The 17,097-nt window shown below is 35.6% G+C and overlaps 1 protein-coding gene across 2 annotated transcripts in view; it reads right to left on the bottom strand.

Annotated features, from left to right (window-relative positions):
• GCC2 (GRIP and coiled-coil domain containing 2) overlaps positions 1 to 17,097 on the bottom strand; it is a 55,862-nt gene that overhangs the window by 17,674 nt on the left and 21,091 nt on the right. For both annotated transcript variants that reach the window (XM_069094008.1, XM_069094009.1), the window contains exons 10-16: positions 15,542 to 15,661; positions 10,994 to 11,158; positions 9,001 to 9,105; positions 8,155 to 8,317; positions 6,386 to 6,486; positions 6,219 to 6,296; positions 3,860 to 3,997 (exon numbers count right to left, since the gene is read on the bottom strand). In XM_069094008.1, coding sequence (XP_068950109.1) covers positions 3,860 to 3,997; positions 6,219 to 6,296; positions 6,386 to 6,486; positions 8,155 to 8,317; positions 9,001 to 9,105; positions 10,994 to 11,158; positions 15,542 to 15,661 — 870 coding nt within the window. The remainder of the gene's footprint in view (positions 1 to 3,859; positions 3,998 to 6,218; positions 6,297 to 6,385; positions 6,487 to 8,154; positions 8,318 to 9,000; positions 9,106 to 10,993; positions 11,159 to 15,541; positions 15,662 to 17,097) is intronic.

The following is a 17,097-nucleotide window of genomic DNA, read 5'->3' as shown; positions in this document are numbered from 1 at the left end:
CAGAGTAGTGCAGCAGACAGAGAGCCAGCTTTGAAAAGTCCTAGGTTCAAGTCTTACTGATGACAAACTGAATGATCTCTAAGTTAGGAAGCTTTCTAAGATTATCAATTACAGAGCTGGTATTGACCTGCATTAGTAGAGGGAGCTTCCTCACCAGGAGTTCCTACCAATGAAATCACAGGCCTAGTCCAAACAATTTAGTGTTGTTATTGTGCTTCTTTTCCACAGAAATAAATTAGAATACTGAGAAATTAAGCAATTTTTTATAGAATACAGAGAGGATAATGGGTAGATGAGAAATAGTCACAATAATAATTTAATTCCCGGAACACAGTGGCTTAAGTTTAAGTCAAGAAGGATTAGGTGTTTTGGACATAAAAAGAAGGGAAAAATTTCCTCAAGTAATTCACAATCTAATGGGGGAGACAACATGCAAAGGACCATGTACAAATGAAATATACAAATGTAACCTGGAGAAAATCTCAGAGAGAATGCACTAGTGTTAAAGATGACAGAGAAAGCCTTCTTGCAGAAATTAAGTGATCAAGTATTCTGGGAAAGGGAGAGCATGGAGGCCAGTGTCACCGGATTACAGAGTACATGGAGGGGACTAAAGTGTAAGAAACTGAAAAGGAAGCAAGGGGCCTGGTAACAAAGGATGTTAAGAGCCAAAGAGAAGATTTTTTATTTGATCTTGGAAATAAGAAGTAGCTACTGGAGTTTCCTGAATGTTAGGGAGAGAAGACATGGTCAGATCTATGCTTTAGGAAGATGACTCTGATAGCTGAGTGGAAGAATGGAACAGAAAGAAGGGCAAAGACTTGATACAGTGAAATCAGTCAGGAGGCTACTGAAATGGTGTGGGTTTGAGGTGACAAGGGCCTGCAGCGCCAGGCTGGCAGCAGTGTCAGAAGAGAGAAGGTGTAAAGGTAAATGAGAGAATGGCCAGGACTTGGTAATAGATATTGGTGGGGAATGCGGAGAGTAAGGAGTCAAGGAGAAGCCTAGGCTGAAAGCCCAAGGGACTGGGAGGATGGCGGTACCTCTGACAGTAATAGGGAAATTATGTAAAGGGGAGACTTTTGGAGGAAAAATAATGAATTCGGTTTTGAATATGCTGAGTTTAAGATGTCCAGGTGACATCCCATTCGAAATGTCCAATAGGCAGCTGAAGATGTGAGACTAGAAATGAGGAGAGAGGTTAGGGCTGGGAAAATAGGTCTGAGGACCATCTCACAGAGATGATAAATTGAAAAGAGAGCTGATGACATTACCAAGCAAGATCCTACAAAGGGAGAAAAGAAAAGGCCCCAGAACAGAGGCTTGGAGGATCTGGAGGAGTGATCAGATAGACGGAAGGAGAATGAGGAGAGAGCAGGATTATGTTAAATTAGAATAAGAGCATCAAAGAAAAGAGGTTAATCCACAGTCAATGGTGTGTTTAGGTCAAAAGATGAGAAAATGCTACCTGTCAATTTGTTAATTAAATTTGTCAATTAAGTGATCATTGGGAACTCTGGAGAAAACAATTTCAGTTACATGAAGAGGTCAGAAACAGACTGTTTAGAAAGTGAAAGTAAAGGAAATGTAGAGATGGATTGTAGATGGCCTTCTCAAGGACTTTAGTCTCGAAAAGGAGGTGATATACAGGAGAATAGCTACTGGGGATGGATAGATTATGTGACACTTTCTTGAAGATGAGGAAGATATGACTGTGCTTGTTCGAATCCGGGAACCAGCTATTAGGGAGAGAATGAAAATAAGTGAGAGTGGGGATAATAGACATAGAGATATATTAGAGAAAATGGAATGGATATAGAGGGGTTTGTGGTAAGGAAAAGGACTTTTTTTTCCATGTGAGACAGAAGTGAAGGATATTACTGAAGGAAGACATCTGAATGAAGGGAGATGAAGAAGAGGGGATAAAAGGGATCCCTTAGCAAATGGTTCCATTTTTCAGTGAAATATGAGGCAAGGATCTCAGTTAAGAGGGTGGGGGGGAGGGGTAACAACAGAAGGTTTGAGGACAGATCTTTGGAAAAGCTGCTTCATTAAGGAGGAGAGTAAATGAGTCTGGACTGCCTTGCCAGTGAGGGCCCAGCTGTGATTACATAACAGAAATCGATAGTGGCTCCCAAGAGAAACTTTGCAAACTTTTAGTCCACAGATATAACTTTTTTTATGGAATTAACGACAACTTACTGTTTTGGGTACTGTTTGAGCAGTAGTTGTATCTATACCTGAACAGAACAGAATCAGTTTTTGAACTAAAAGAGAGAACACCTTAACATGTTCTACTTTCACCCAAACAAGTAACGAACTACTACAACTTTTATGAGACCCACTCCAATACCTATTCTGCAAATAAAACTGGTAAAACTATTAAAAATGGAAATAGCAAAACAAGGCTTAAGTAGAAAACAGCATAGATGTGTTTATAGTTTTCTACTTAAACAAACTGATTCTTCAGTCACTTACATGGACCTATTATTCAAATGTTAGTTCATAATTGGGCTGCATTTGAGTCATTTGGTATTTTCCAAAATGGCCCAAAGATGACGGGAAAACCTTATTCACTAGTTATCACTTAAAAAAAAAACAGCATTCACATTAGACCTTCTGTGTTTTGAATACGCTTCTTCTAAATAAACTGTTGGCATGAAATGTAATTGGGTTTACCTATTTTTTTCAACAAAAAGAGATTACAGGGTGTCTGCTCATAAAGGGCTTTTTTTGCTCCTGAAAAAAGATATTATAAAGGAAGGAAAGAGATGAAAAACAACAAACATAACAGAAAGTGACTTGGTTTTATTTTCTGCTTGTTAGGAATCACTATAAAGGAAACGTATTTCTTTCAAATTACTGGCACTAACAAGACTAATTTTTTTTTCTTTTTGGTCCAGACTTGTGACCTAATCAGGATGGAGAACTCCCTAGACTAAAAAATGAATGTGGAAACTTCTTTGACTAATATAGCTCTCGAAATTATAGTCTTTTTGTGGGTAGCTAGGTGGTGCAGTGAATAGAGCACTGGCCCTGGAGTCAGGAGGACCTAAGTTCAAATTTGGCCTCAGACACTTAACACTTACTAGTTGTGTGACCTCATGCAAATCACTTAACCCCAATTGTGTGCCTTCCCCCCTTAAAAAAAATTACAATTTTTTTTTCCACACAGCTACATGGAACATGAAAATTAAGTATTTTAAATAAGAGTCTCACAGCACTTGAAGTGATTTTCATATAAATATTTGGCAATCAGCAAGAATTTAAGAATGAGAAGAAATCAATGCACTCTTAAGCATTTATTTAGTATTTACTCTGTGCCAGATATGATGATCCTTTATTTGAAAGGATCAAGCAAAACAAATTCACTTCTCCTACTTAAATGTTTTAATCTTTTGGGATTCAACAATTTTGCACCACAGCTAGGGTTCAATGCAAAATTATTCTTATTCTTCATGCCTTCTGACTTTCCTTTTTAAACTTAAAATAATGTCCACTTCTGTCAACTAGGGCAGAATGATCCTTTACTTTTTAGGGGTTAATAGAATGAAATGGTAAGTCCACAGGGTTAATGATAGCTACACCAAGGATACAATGAAGGATTTCTCTTTCATACATTTTTGCTATAGAATGTTAAGTGGTGTACCATTTAGAATAATAACTATGATTACTAATAAAAGAAAATAAGTTTTGAAGGACAAAAATTAATGTGTTTATAGATTTCATTTAGGGTTATTCTAAGTTTTCTTTAGGTAACTTGGTTCTACACTAAAAGGTAAGGAATTCATTTGAACAACTGTGAAACAACAGAGAACAAATATTGTGTAGCAAGTCAATTTTATTTTGTATAAAGTACCTTGGCCGTATTGCATTCTTCTTGCAGAATTGTGATTTTCTGATGGCAAGAACTCAGAGTGCGCTGATGCTGCTCTACAGAGGTCCTCAGATGTTCCTGGATTTTGTGTTTCTCTGATGTTATTTCTGCTAACTGAATCTGAAAAAATATTCTTGTTTCAAACTACTAGCAGTAAATCAATTTCTCATTGATTAAACTGACTGATTCAGTCACCAAAGCATTTGGAAAACTTTTTTTTAAAACAAGCTACAGATTAAAAAAGATGCATCTCAAAACAGACGACACCATTTAAATACTTCATTTAAAAAGTGAACAAAATGTAAAGTAAAAATTAGCTATTCATTACTAATAAGGAACCTAGGTCAAGAAGAAATAAACTTCCTCGGAGAGTAACTGCTAGTTAATACAGATAAAAACTAGCTACCTAGGTATGGATGATACATTTTAACATTTACATCAAACACCAAAAAACTGTCAGTTTGCTTTTAAAACTTACGATTACAAATTATAGTCTGTGGAGGTTCAGTGTCCGAGACTCCAGCTGCAATACAGTGGACTGGGCTCTATGGTGCCCTCTTGTGGTTTACTACTGCTACCACCTCCCTCTTGTCTGGGCTGTAGCTTCACATTTGAGCTTAAACTTTACGTAATAAGGGATATGATTTTCCTTTCCACTCATGCTCTGCTACTGAAAACTGTTTATCCCTTGCTTTAGGCATTTTAAAGAATTTTGCTACTAAGCACCAAAATAATGAATAAATGTTAAAGCTACACAGTTGCAGGAGTTTTCTTTTTGGGATCTTTTTCAGGAGGTAATCAGTGGATTCTTTCAATCTCTATTTTGACCTCTGGTTCTAAAACATCAGGGCAATTTGCCTTGAGAATTTCTTGAAGGTTGATTTCTAGGTTCTTTTTTTGATCATGGCTTTCAGGTAGTCCAATAATTTTTAAATGATCTCTCCTGGATCTATTTTCCAGGTCGGTGGTTTTTCCAATGAGATATTTCACATTGCCTTTTATTTTTTCGGATCTGTTTAACAGTATCTTGATTTCTTATAAAGTCACTAGTTTCCAGTTGCTCCAAACTAATTCTGAAGGAATGATTCTCCTCAGTGAGCTTTTGGGATTCTTTTTCCATCTGGCAAATTAGGCTTTTTAAGGCATTCTTCTCCTCATTGCCTTTTTGAGCCTCTTTTGCCATTTGAGTTAGTCTATTTTTTAAGGTGTTGTTTTCATCAGCCAGGCTGTTGACTCTCATTTCATAATTTTCTTGCATCATTCTCATTTCTCTTCCTAATTTTTCCTCCACTTCTCTTATTTAGTTTTCAAAATCCTTCTTAAGGTCCTCTATGGCCTGTAACCAGCTCGTATTTTTCTTGGAAGCTTTTGGTGCAGGAGTTCTGACTTAGCTATCTTCCTCCTGTTCCATGCTTTGATCCTTTTTGTCCTCAAAATAGGAGTATAAAGTTGGATTGCTGTGCTTGTTTTGCTTCCTTTGCTTGCTCATGCTGCCACTCAGTTACTTGAGTTCTGAGCTTTTTGCCACTTTTTTCCACCAGAGGGGGAAGCTTTATCAAAATCCCTGGGGTTTTCTCAGCTGCTGGAGCTGTTAATTGGGTTCCCTCTCTTAGCCTCCACACACTCTGGCAAGCTGGTTATGTACCTTAGGACCTCCACCCTAGATTGCAATCCAGATCCAAGCAGGTTAAAACAAGAGCGATTATCCCTCAGATTCATCACTTGGTCCCCCTACAATCTGCAAGCCAGGAGCTGAAGCTGCCATGGGGTGGCGGCTGCAGGGTCATGGCGCCTCAGTGGCTTCTCCCTCCAGGGGGTAAAGGCTGGACCCCACTCCCGAAATACCTGATACCAAAGTCCACACTGCACTTTTGTCCTTAGCATCTATGTGTTGATAATTCTAGAAACCACCACAGCTGCTGGTGATCTTTAGTCCCTCCAGGTAGCAGCTAGTTGTGGCCGCCCTGAGGCTAAAACCTTGGGCTTGCGAGGGGCTGGCCTCGGCTCCCACAGTGCTGCGCTGGCCCCTTCCTGCCAGCCTGCTGGAATGTCTGCAGCAGGAGGTTAGCTTCTCTCTGTCAATTTGTGGGTTCTGTAGCTCCAAAGTTTGTCTAGTCATTTTTTTACATGAATTGGAGGAGGTGGAAGCTGGAGATGCGCAGAAGTCCTGTTTCTACTCCGACATCTTGACTTCACTCCCTCCTCTGCCCCCCACTATTTCAAGACATTTAATACAGACTACAGATTGAAGAATCTTGCTTAATAAAATGTGACTACTTAGGAACATGCACAACTCACCTTACTTTCCAATAAAAAAAATTATTATTTAATTGAACCTTACTTTATAGACTTCAATTTGCTGCTGGCTTGCTTCTAGTTCACCTTTTAAAGATGACTGAAGTATTAGTTGGTTGGTTTCCTAAAAAATGAAAATTTTGGTGAATTAGCAAAGAGTTAACAAATGGATTATGAAGACTATTAAAGTATAAAGTCGAGAAATTAACGTACTGCTTGTTTTGAATCAGCTAGTTCTTTTTTGGTTTTTACTAGTAGTTGCTTGATTTTGGTGTTTTTATCCTCAGCTTGTTGCATTGAAGACTGAAGGGAGCCTAGTGTAAGAAAATTAAATTTTAGAAATAAAAAATAAAGAGTATTTTGTGAGTTCCTTCAAGTTGAACTTTAGTTTAAAATTAAAGGGATAATTCACTATAAAACCAATTACAACTTTTCAAAGACAAAAATATCTTTTTATATTCTGAAAGGCTAATAAGAACCTTAAAAATTAAACTGTGACTAATGAGTTAAGCAGAGGTTACAATACTTATCTGATGCCTCTCTTTTGTAGTTTTTACATTTTATTGCTGTAACTGTTGTGTGAAAATATCTTTGGTATAATTAACTTTATAAAGCAGTATTAACATGATTAGAATGGCTTATACTCCCCCCAAACATGTGAAAGATTATGCAATGGCAATGCAAATATCTAATAAACATGAATTTATAAGTGTATATTCATTCCTCTGCTCCAATTCAGATTCTAGGTTATGCAGTTGTAACTTAAGATTTACTGCTGTTTTCCAATCCTAAATCTTTCATCCCCTTCCTTTTCCCACTTCTACCACTTTAAGTACAGGACTTCATCATCTCAAGTTTGATTTAGTGTAATAGTTTTTTTCAAGCTTCTTTTCTGTCTTCACTCTTTTCTCTTTGCCTATTATCTGCCATCAGATTCCTAAAAGTGATTTAATTTCTGGAGTAGATGATTTCTAAGGTCTCATTTCTCTCAAACTCTACTACTAATTATACCACTTTTTTTCTGCTCAAAACCTACAAAGGTTTAAAAAATCCCAATTACCTAGAAAATGAAAATTAAATTCCTCATGTTGGCATTCAAGGCCCTCTACAGTCTGGCTTAACTAAATACTTTCACACTCTTATTTCTCATACTTACTTCATCTCATTTCTCAATACTACTTTTTAGCAAGAACTCAGTATGTTTCAGCAATGTCTTTCAAACACAGGATTTATTTCTTCCTCCAAACCTTTACTTACACCATATTCTTTTTACTTTTCAGTTCAAGATACACCTTCTATGAGTGAAGGTCTGAAACTTTCTAATACATTCTTCTCTCTCCAATTCTTTGGGCTCCTACATCATATATTTTCAGCATTTCTCAGTTTAGCTTTGATCATATTCTACTCTGCACTGCAATTTACTTTTTCACTAATGCAGGTCTTGTGTCTCTAGCTGTACCGTAAGTTCCTTAAACTCACACGTATCATTTCTTGCATCTTTCATACTACGTGAAGCAAGCTGAAATTCTGAAAACTGAAAACACCAAATGATAAAATCATTGAACTGCAGAGCAAAAAAGAAATTCAAGAAATTTGTGTCAACTATTACCTTAAGAATGAATCTAATTTTTAAAATCCTGACAAGCAGGCACCTAGCCTCCACCTGATTCTAATGATGGGGATCCCAAGGCAGTCCAGTGCATTCTGGGGTAGCTTTAAGTATTAGGAAGCTCTGCCTTACAAAGAGATAAAACCGGTTTCGTTTCCACCCATTGGCTACCAAGGACAGAACTTGGATCAACAGTTTAATATTTCTCCCACTTGACAGTCTTCAAATATTTGGAGACAGCAGCCCAGTTCCCCTCAGGCTTTCTCCAGGTTTGACATGTCTTCCCAATATTGCCTGTTTCCTTCAGCCAATTCCTGCATGGTGAGCTTTCAAGTTATAAGTAAAGAGAAGAGTGAGTTTACATTTTACTCACTCATTTCCTCCTGTAGAGTTTCTTGTTTTTGTTTATAAATTTTAATTTCTTGTTCTAAATCTTCAATTCTGCTGTTTTTATCAGTGATTTTCTGATTCAGGTCTTTCACTAAACGTTCATAATCAGCTATTTCCATGTCCATCAACGTAGTTTGCTGAGCATCCTGTATATTTTGTATATAGAAGATCCAGACAAAATTCCAAATCAGTTTAAAATTGTTTTAATTATTAAAAAATTATCAGTAGAGAACATAAAACCCCTTCAATAAGAGAGGAATTATTTTATATACTGATACCTCAAAACTAAATGCTAGTTCTTATTTATCTAGTTTTAATTTTAACATTGCTTTTCTTAGATTTATTCTAGTTTTAGATTACTTCTTTTGTTCTTTTACATGCACAAAATAATTCTACCCATAATATTTCTCTTAATTATTATTAAATTCTGTGACTCTTATTGGGTTTTCCATCGTCATTTATATTTTTCAAATATAGTAAGTTTAATGTTTGCAATTTGAAAACTGATAATAAAAATGTTTTCCCTTTTATTATAACTGTTCACAAAAGAAAAAAATATTTCTGTGCATTCTAACAAATGTGTAAAGTTATATATCAAAATAGGGAAAATTATAAAAGGGGTAGGATTCTTACAGAAGGGTAGAGACTTTCAAAGTGTACATTAATCCTTACATTTTTATGAGGGTACTATTTTAGAAATTATTAATTTTACACAACATAGTAATTTAAAAACTTAAAAGAGTTTCTAAAATGTTTCTTCTCAAACTACTGGCAGCAATTTGGTAGTACTGTGAATAACTGGCTTACAAAACTTAACTAAACAATTTACCTTCCTAACCATCTCTAACTCTTGCATGGTTTTCTGATGATGTTTCTTCTCTTTCTGAAGTTGTACTTGAAGCTCTTCAAGTTCCTTTAAAGTATTAGTATGCTCCTAAAAATTAGAACAAAACATTAAAAAAGCATTTGCAACGAAGTTACACAAATGAAGTTACCTTATGGTAGTTAGGACCTGTGATTTCAGTGGGATATAGGACTACCAGACTCCCTACCAATGCAAGGCAAGACTTTTCTGTAACTTGTAGCCTTGGAGAGTTACTTAGGACACTAAGAATTTAAGTGACTGCATAAGGGTCACACAGCCAGTATGTCCGGGCTCCAAGGCCAGTTCTCTACCCACTATACCACGTGCTGCCTCTTTTATCTTATGACACTCGACACAAATCTTCTAATTTATGCTTAAACTAATCTGGATTTGGTGAATATTATAGCCAGTTTCTTAATTTCTTACCCTCAACAATATAAAATCAGATACCTTACATGAAAATCAAGAGTTGGTAAATATTCAAGATTTGGAGAGTGCCATTTTACACATGCAGATCATTTTCTCAGAAAGCCTTTCTTTCACTTAAATAAATAATACTAGAAGAGAACAAGCTCACAGGTCACCTAATCCAAAGCTTAAACTACACATTATTCTCTTTAACAATATCACTGACAAATTTGAATGACTCTAGTAATGGGGACCATAATATTTTAAGAAGCCCGTTCCATTTTGGATACCTCTAATTATTACCAAGTTCTTCCTTATAGTAAGCTGAAATGTGTAGCCCATTAACTTCTATCTAGTTCTCTCACTCTGGAGCTTTAAAGAATGTAGACTGTCTCTTGGAGACATGACAGATCTTTAAATATTTAAATAAACTTTCAACTGTCAGGTCTAATCTCCCTTCTCACTTAACCTATACTCTGTAATTTTATAGGCTGCATTAGATTTTTATGGCTGACTCAAATTTGTCTTGCAATTCATTTTTTTTTCTCATGAACTGTTATCTTTCCAAATCTCCCCCAATCTTGCATTAGTGCAGCTAAGTTTTTGAACCTGAGTGGACTTTACATTTATTACTAATAATTTTTATTACTTGATTTGGTCAATTGTTCCAGCTTGTCAAGACATTTGCTGGATTTCAGTTCTGTCATGCAGCTTTCCTTCCATACTTCTGTGTCACTGTAACATTTTTTGAAGATATATGCCAATTAATGCCATTTAAAATCACTGATAAAAATACTAAACAAAAAGGGTGAAGGACAGGACCCGTAGCATGCCACTAGAGACTTCCAGGATATTATGTAGTGATCCATTATCACTATTATGTGAGTAAGGTTGTTTAACCAATTATTATTAATCCCATAATTCTTCATCTCGTGCACAAGGATACAATACGTTACCTTTCTAGGCTTATTTTACGTTACTCTTCTTCATGAACTTTATAATCCAATTGACTAGCCTTCTTCTATTCCTCATCCAAGCTATTCCATTTCCCTTCTCTGTGCCTTTGCACAGGCTGTCCCCCCAAATTCAATATTGTCTCACCATCACTTCTTATAATTCCTAGTTTCCTTCAAAGCTCAGGTTAAGTATCACTTATATTCTATACGAGGACTTTCTTGATCCTACACAGCTGCTAAAAGCCTTCCATATTCTCAAGTTATCTTAAATTTATTCCTTTATATACCTATACACACATATTTATATTTCCTCAATAAAAAATAAGCTCTGTGAGTGCTTATATTATATATGCCCTTTGGGAGTAAGATCCACTTAATTAGTGTCTTTGTATCCTCAGTACTTGGCATATAGTAGGTGCTTAATAAATGTTGATTAATTGCACATCTTAATAGCTAGTGTTTGTTGAATTAAAAGGGATATAATAAGAGACTGTCAAATATCTTACTGAAATCCAAGGATATTGTGTCTATAGAATTCACTTAATTTACAAATTAAATAAAATGGGAATAACAAAATATAAATGCACAATTACCTTTATCTTTTGCTCTTTCTGAAGTCTCTCAGTTTCCAATTCTTTGTCCACTACAACCTTGGCTTTCTGGACTTCCAAAATTTGGGCTTCTAACAACTTGGCATTAGACTGTAGAGTTTCAATACAAGCTAGGAGATCTTCATTATCAGAGCTCAGCTTGTCACACTAAAATGACAAATTATTTTGTACTGTTGATCAAGAAGTGTTTCTTTAAAATGTGATATTGCTTAAGGAAAGACAAAGTGGCCTAAATTGGACATGGAGCAGGCCAAAGCTTCTTTGCTGAACAGCAGTAGCAACAGGCTTATGAATGATTCCAGTACTTCAAGCTTGGGTAACCTTGGAACACCTACTCCCCAGAAGTGACATTAGAAGTAGGAGGGCGAGGAAAATGATTAGAAGTTTGAGAAGTAAAACCATCCCACTTTCTTTAAGGTCAAAATTTCATTACCAATTCTAAAATATAAAATATAATAAAGTATAATTACTGTTGATATTGATATAAATCAATTTTTTTTAACCTTATATCAGGAAGAGAGTGAGGGCTACTATAAATCATACAAGGGAGTAAGTATGCCAGAGGACTTAGCATGGTACAATGAAAAGAGAACTGGATCTGGAATTAGAGGAACTTGGATCAAATCTGACCTCTGTCACTACCTGCCCGACCTTCCAACCTTGGTTAAGTAAGTCACTTAATCTGTCTGGACTTCAGTTTCCTCATCTGCAAAATGAGGGGGAGGATCAGATGATTTTTTACATTTCCTTCTAGTTTTAATCTATGATCCTATGAAAAAATTACAAAAAGATGAAGGAAATAAGCATTATTTAGCACCAGGGATTGTGCCAGGTGCTTTATAAATATTACTTCATTTTATCCTCACAGAAACCCTGAGAGGGAGGTGACTATTATCTTCATTTTACAGTAGAGGAAACTGAAGGAGGCAGAGGGCAAGTGATTTGCCCAGGGTCACACAGCTACTATATGTTTCGGATCACATCTGAACTCAGGTCTTTCCGAATCCAGGCCCAGTGCTCTATCCACTGTGGCAGTCTGGTGCCTCTTTTTTTTTGGTAGGGCAATTGGTGTTAAGTGACTTGCCCAAAGTCACACGGCTAGTAAGTGTGTCAAGTGTATGAGGCCGCATTTGAACTCAGGTCCTCCTGACTCTGGGGCTGGTGCTTTATTCACTGCGCCACCTAGCTGCCTCCAGTTTGGTGCCTCTTAAAAGGAATAAAGAAGGGAATGAAGAAATTTTAGAGTAAGAATAATGGTTCTTATAGAACTCTTTTAGCTCTTCTGGCAACAAAAAAAAAGGAAAAGAAAACATCTCATTTTTAATTGAACCCTACTCATGCAAATTTCCTGCCTTGTTCATGTTGCTTACTTCTGAGCCTGTTTCTTCACCTGGAACATGTACCTACCCTATCTCACAGGGCTGTCATAAGGAAAACAGATGTAAAAGTACTCTGTAAACTGTAGTCAAGGGTTATGTAAATTATTAATTTAGAAAAGTCACTCATTTATATAGTGCTTTAAAATTTGTAAAGAATTTCCTTCACAACATTCCCTTAAGAGTTGAGTAGTGAAGTAAATATTTCCCCTTCCTCTGTTTTAAACAGATAAACAGACCCTGAAGTTCTGGCAAGTTAAATGACTTGTCTAGGATCACACACAGCTGATAGACATCTAATGCTGGCTTTGGGCCTAGGCTCTTTCTATGCCACCAACTTTGATATTCTGATGCACTTGTAATCTTAAGCATTTGGGCCCTCTTTTTAGCAGTGAAACCCACTCTTGCCTTCTCATCCTGTGTGACTCCTGTTCTTGTCCTACCATAAATCATCTAAGGAGACATCTACCCAACATTCTGTGAACTTCTGATCTCATCCCAGTGGAGCCAACAGGCTGCCCAAGAGCTTGATTCATCCAAGAGCATGACCAGTCCTCTTCCATTTCCAGTCATACATCTCTTTGATGACATCCTTTAAGCAGTTTCTCTTGTGCACTCTTGTTAGTTAAGTGTTGTCACCTACTTATGCCCACTGTGTACTTCATGCCCTCTTGGTGAGCAAGACCTTTGATTCTTCAGAGATGACACTGTTCTGACTTGTAGCCATGTCACATCACTGGAAGAATATCGATGAAAAAAAATCTGGGTCTTTGTTTCAGGGTGAAATTTTGAGGTCACTAAAAGCATGTTATAATTTTCCAAATGAATTCAACTCAGTCTTTCTCCTGTTCAATTCTGGGGCCAGGTCATGGTATATTCGATGTGCCTTTCTTAAGATATTTGCAGTGGTGAGCCAGTTCTATCTACAGGTTGTCTACCCAGCAAGACAACAAAGGGTGAACTCTTAAGGAGTTAGGAGGCACTGCAGGATTTTGGACTTGATACAATCACTTGATACAATTCACACTGTTAAGTGGAAGACCTCTTTTAGTTTTTGTGCTAGATATGAACATCTTCCACAAACACTGGCAAACACCTTTAGTAAGTAAGTCTCACTGTTTTATGCCTTGTTTGATGTAAATAATCAGAGGGTCAAATAAAAATTTCTATTATTCATTTCAAGGAATCTTGTATGATTCAGACACATGCACAGGAGAGAGTTTGTTGAAAGAATTTCTAAAGAGAAATGTGCTCTAATTCAATGCTTTTATTATAGTCAATAAATAAACAAACTGGGGCTTTCTGTTCTCTCCACCTTTTACCTAATTTAAGTTTTTTCCCTGTAAAAATGAAGAATACTGTTTGTGAAAGCTTGTTTCCTTGTCACACCTAAATTAAGGATATCTTTGATGCATAATGTAAAATCTTAATTTCCATTAAGGTTTTGTGGAGATGGAAAAAATGGTATGTAAGTTAATAGCTGGTATGTTTTTCTTGGTCACTTTCTTTGAGGTCTGATTTCTTCCCCAAGTACTTGGTATCTCTCCTCTCTTTCAGACTGAGAATTAATCTCTCAAAAACTGTGTTCCCTCATGGACCATCTCTTCATATTGGGTCTGGTATAGCTGCTATTCTCATCTTTGGTGCTATTTATATTTCGTTATGTAGAAAATAAAGAGCTGTGTCAGAATCTAAATATGGCAGCTGCATTGTCCCTGACAAAACTGCTACAAAAATCTAGATCTTTTTTGTTGTTTGTTTGCCATCTTTTCAGAAATGCCCTTGGGATGACCCAACTTATTTAACTATTTTGCCAAGAATTTTTTTATCTTCTTCTACAATATTTTACAAGTTTATATTCTTCCAAACCATTGTTACCTTTGGCTGGCATCTCTCCTTGCTTGGAAAAGAGACAAATTGTTTCCTGACTGAGGTGGCTTCTATGGCCTTTGGGTTTCCCCCTCATGGCTACTGAGTTATACTGTTAAACTTATGAAACTACCACAGGCTGTGTGAACGTCTATTCTTTAATCCATTTCCCATTTTTCACCATCAACAATTTTAAAAATAGGTCAAAATAGAGTTGCCTTAATTGTGTTCCCTATCTTCATCTCATCTTTTTTCTAATTTAGTAATGATGAAGTCACGGTTACATTTCCAAATAATTATAAACTACTTAAAGGCATGAATTCTGTCTTACAATCTGTGTATTCCACCTACCACCCTCATTTTCTTGTTAGCGTAGTGCCTGCACACAGCAGGAAATTAAAAAAAGCCTTTTATTGATTAGTAACTGAAATTTTTATGTTCTACTGGCATTTAATCTGATCTATATCTAATGAAAGAAGTTTTCTTAAAGAAAGAACTGAATACATTCTCCAGGATTAAGTATTGATAACTCAGAGCATTCAACACAGTGAAGGAAAAAGTAACCTGTATCTGTAATAGCATATATAGATTAAATGAAATCCAACATAACTGGTGGCCAATTTAGTGGACAATAAATATAGGTTTTACAAAAGAAATCTCATTCAACCAACTATAAAAATATTTATTCAATTCACTAAAGTGAATTTATCCCTCACCTATGCAGCTATTCACATTTGGAAGTTTTTTTTTTTTTTATAAAAGGCTTTGTTTAAAAATATTTACCAACTGTTGCTATGTTTCATACCCATTCCCCTCAATTAGAAAAAAAACTACTAAAAAGAAATTCTCATCTTGAAGATGTAACAAACAGAGCATATATAAACTAAAGACACACAAAAATCCATTATTATACATTTATTTCTTTTAGTTATTTGTCTATCAAAATGAAAGCACAGTGATTTTCCTTATCTAGCTGATTTCTGTTGGAAGAAAAGGAAAAATACATACTCAATTTTACTCCATGAGTTTCTAAGTTATATTAAAAAAACACCCAGACCTGGCAAAGAAATCTATAAATCTATCCTGTGAATTAGAGTTGTTGGCATTTGGAAAATTTAATTGATAATCTCATTAATAATTATTGTTGTGTTTTAAGCTTTCTCCTTAGAAAAAATTCAGAATTTAAAAAAAGTTACACATTAATATTTTTGGTAATATGCCTTCTTTATTAAAATCAATAGGCATGTGTTAATTAGCATATCTACAAGTAATAAATTTCAATTACCTGAGAACCTATATTCTTTAATTGTTTTGTAAGGTCTTCTATCTGATGCTCAAAATTATTTGCACGCTCCTTTTCCAAGTCCAATTGCTCTGCTTGCTTATCATATTCTAAAAAAAGATTCTTTAAGAAGAGACAAAACAATACCATAAGTGAAACACACCACAATATCACGTGCTAAATTCTAATATTTATAAATAGCCACTGGATAGAAATTCTTTTTTATCAGGGTATATTATTCTACTGGAATACTTAATTCACATCAAAACTAGGCAATGAAAAACACCTCTGCCACAATTAAATAAATTTTGCCATTAATATGGAAGATGGCTAACATGATTAAAGGAAAATAAATTTTTTAGTTTTAGAAATTTTCTAAGAAATCATGAAAAGACTTGTTACGTATTTCACTCCAAATACTTTAAGCATAAGAGACTAAAGTTATCACTACTACAAATCCTACATGGACATACAATATAAATTCCCACACTAATTTCAAGATAGGGATTGGAAACCTAGAATCTATAAATATAAATATTCATTTAATAAGTCAAAATCTTAGTTGGACCTTAGTGGTCCATGGGAACAATTTTCTTTTAGGCAAATGTCATGTTCTTCATCCCGTGCATTAACTTTGAGTTCAGTCATACACGAAAAGTCAGGAGACACAAAGGTCACCACTTTTACACAGATATCTTTTCATAGAACTGCTGATAGCTTTCATTTCTCATTCTGAGAACTTCTTGTTCACATCCTTTGGCCATTTATCAACTGGGGAATGGTTTGTATTTTTATAAATTTGGCTCAGTTTCCTATACATTTGAGAAATGAGACGTTTATCTGAGAAAAACTTGCTGTAAATTCTTTCCTCAAGTTTCCTGAGTCTTTCTAACTGTGGCTGTGGTGATTTTGTGCAACCCCTTTTTAATTTTATGAAGTCAAAATTATCCATTGTATTTCCCATGATTATCTCTATCTCTGGTTTGAGCATAAAATTTCCCTCATTCATAGACTGAAAAAGTAATTTTTAACATGGTCCTCTATTTTGTTTATATCATATCACCCTTTATGTCTAAACCAGGTACTCATTTTAATCTTGTCATGGTAAATGGTGTGAGAGTTTGCTCTATTCCTAGTTTCTGCCAGACTGTTTTCCAGTTTCCCCAGTAGAATTTGTTAAACAGTGAGTTCTTGCCCCAATAAGCTTGATTCTTTGTGTTCATTAAATACAAGGCCACTGTGGTCATTTATTTGTATATACCAATCAGCTAGTACTTGATTGTTTTGATTACCTCTTTATAGTACAGTTTAAGATCTGATACTGCTAGGCTGCCTTCCTTCACCTTTTTTTTTTCCCCACTGATTTCCTTGACATTCCTGACCTTTTTGCCTCCAGATGATTTTTTTTTTTTAGTTTTATAAAATAATTCTTTGGTTAACTGTTATGGCACCTAATAAGAAAATTAATTTAGGCAACATTGCCATTTTTATCATATTGGCTTGGCCTACTCACAAGCAATTAATATTTCTCCAATTATTTAGATCTGTCTAAACAAGTA

The sequence above is a fragment of the Petaurus breviceps genome, unplaced genomic scaffold, assembly GCF_028583685.1.
Source record: "Petaurus breviceps papuanus isolate PSGF00001 unplaced genomic scaffold, PetGlider_PUasm1.0 214, whole genome shotgun sequence".
Classification (NCBI taxonomy): Eukaryota; Metazoa; Chordata; class Mammalia; order Diprotodontia; family Petauridae; genus Petaurus; species Petaurus breviceps.
Note: the sequence above shows the minus strand (reverse complement) of the source record. Positions and strands in the feature narration are given on the sequence as shown.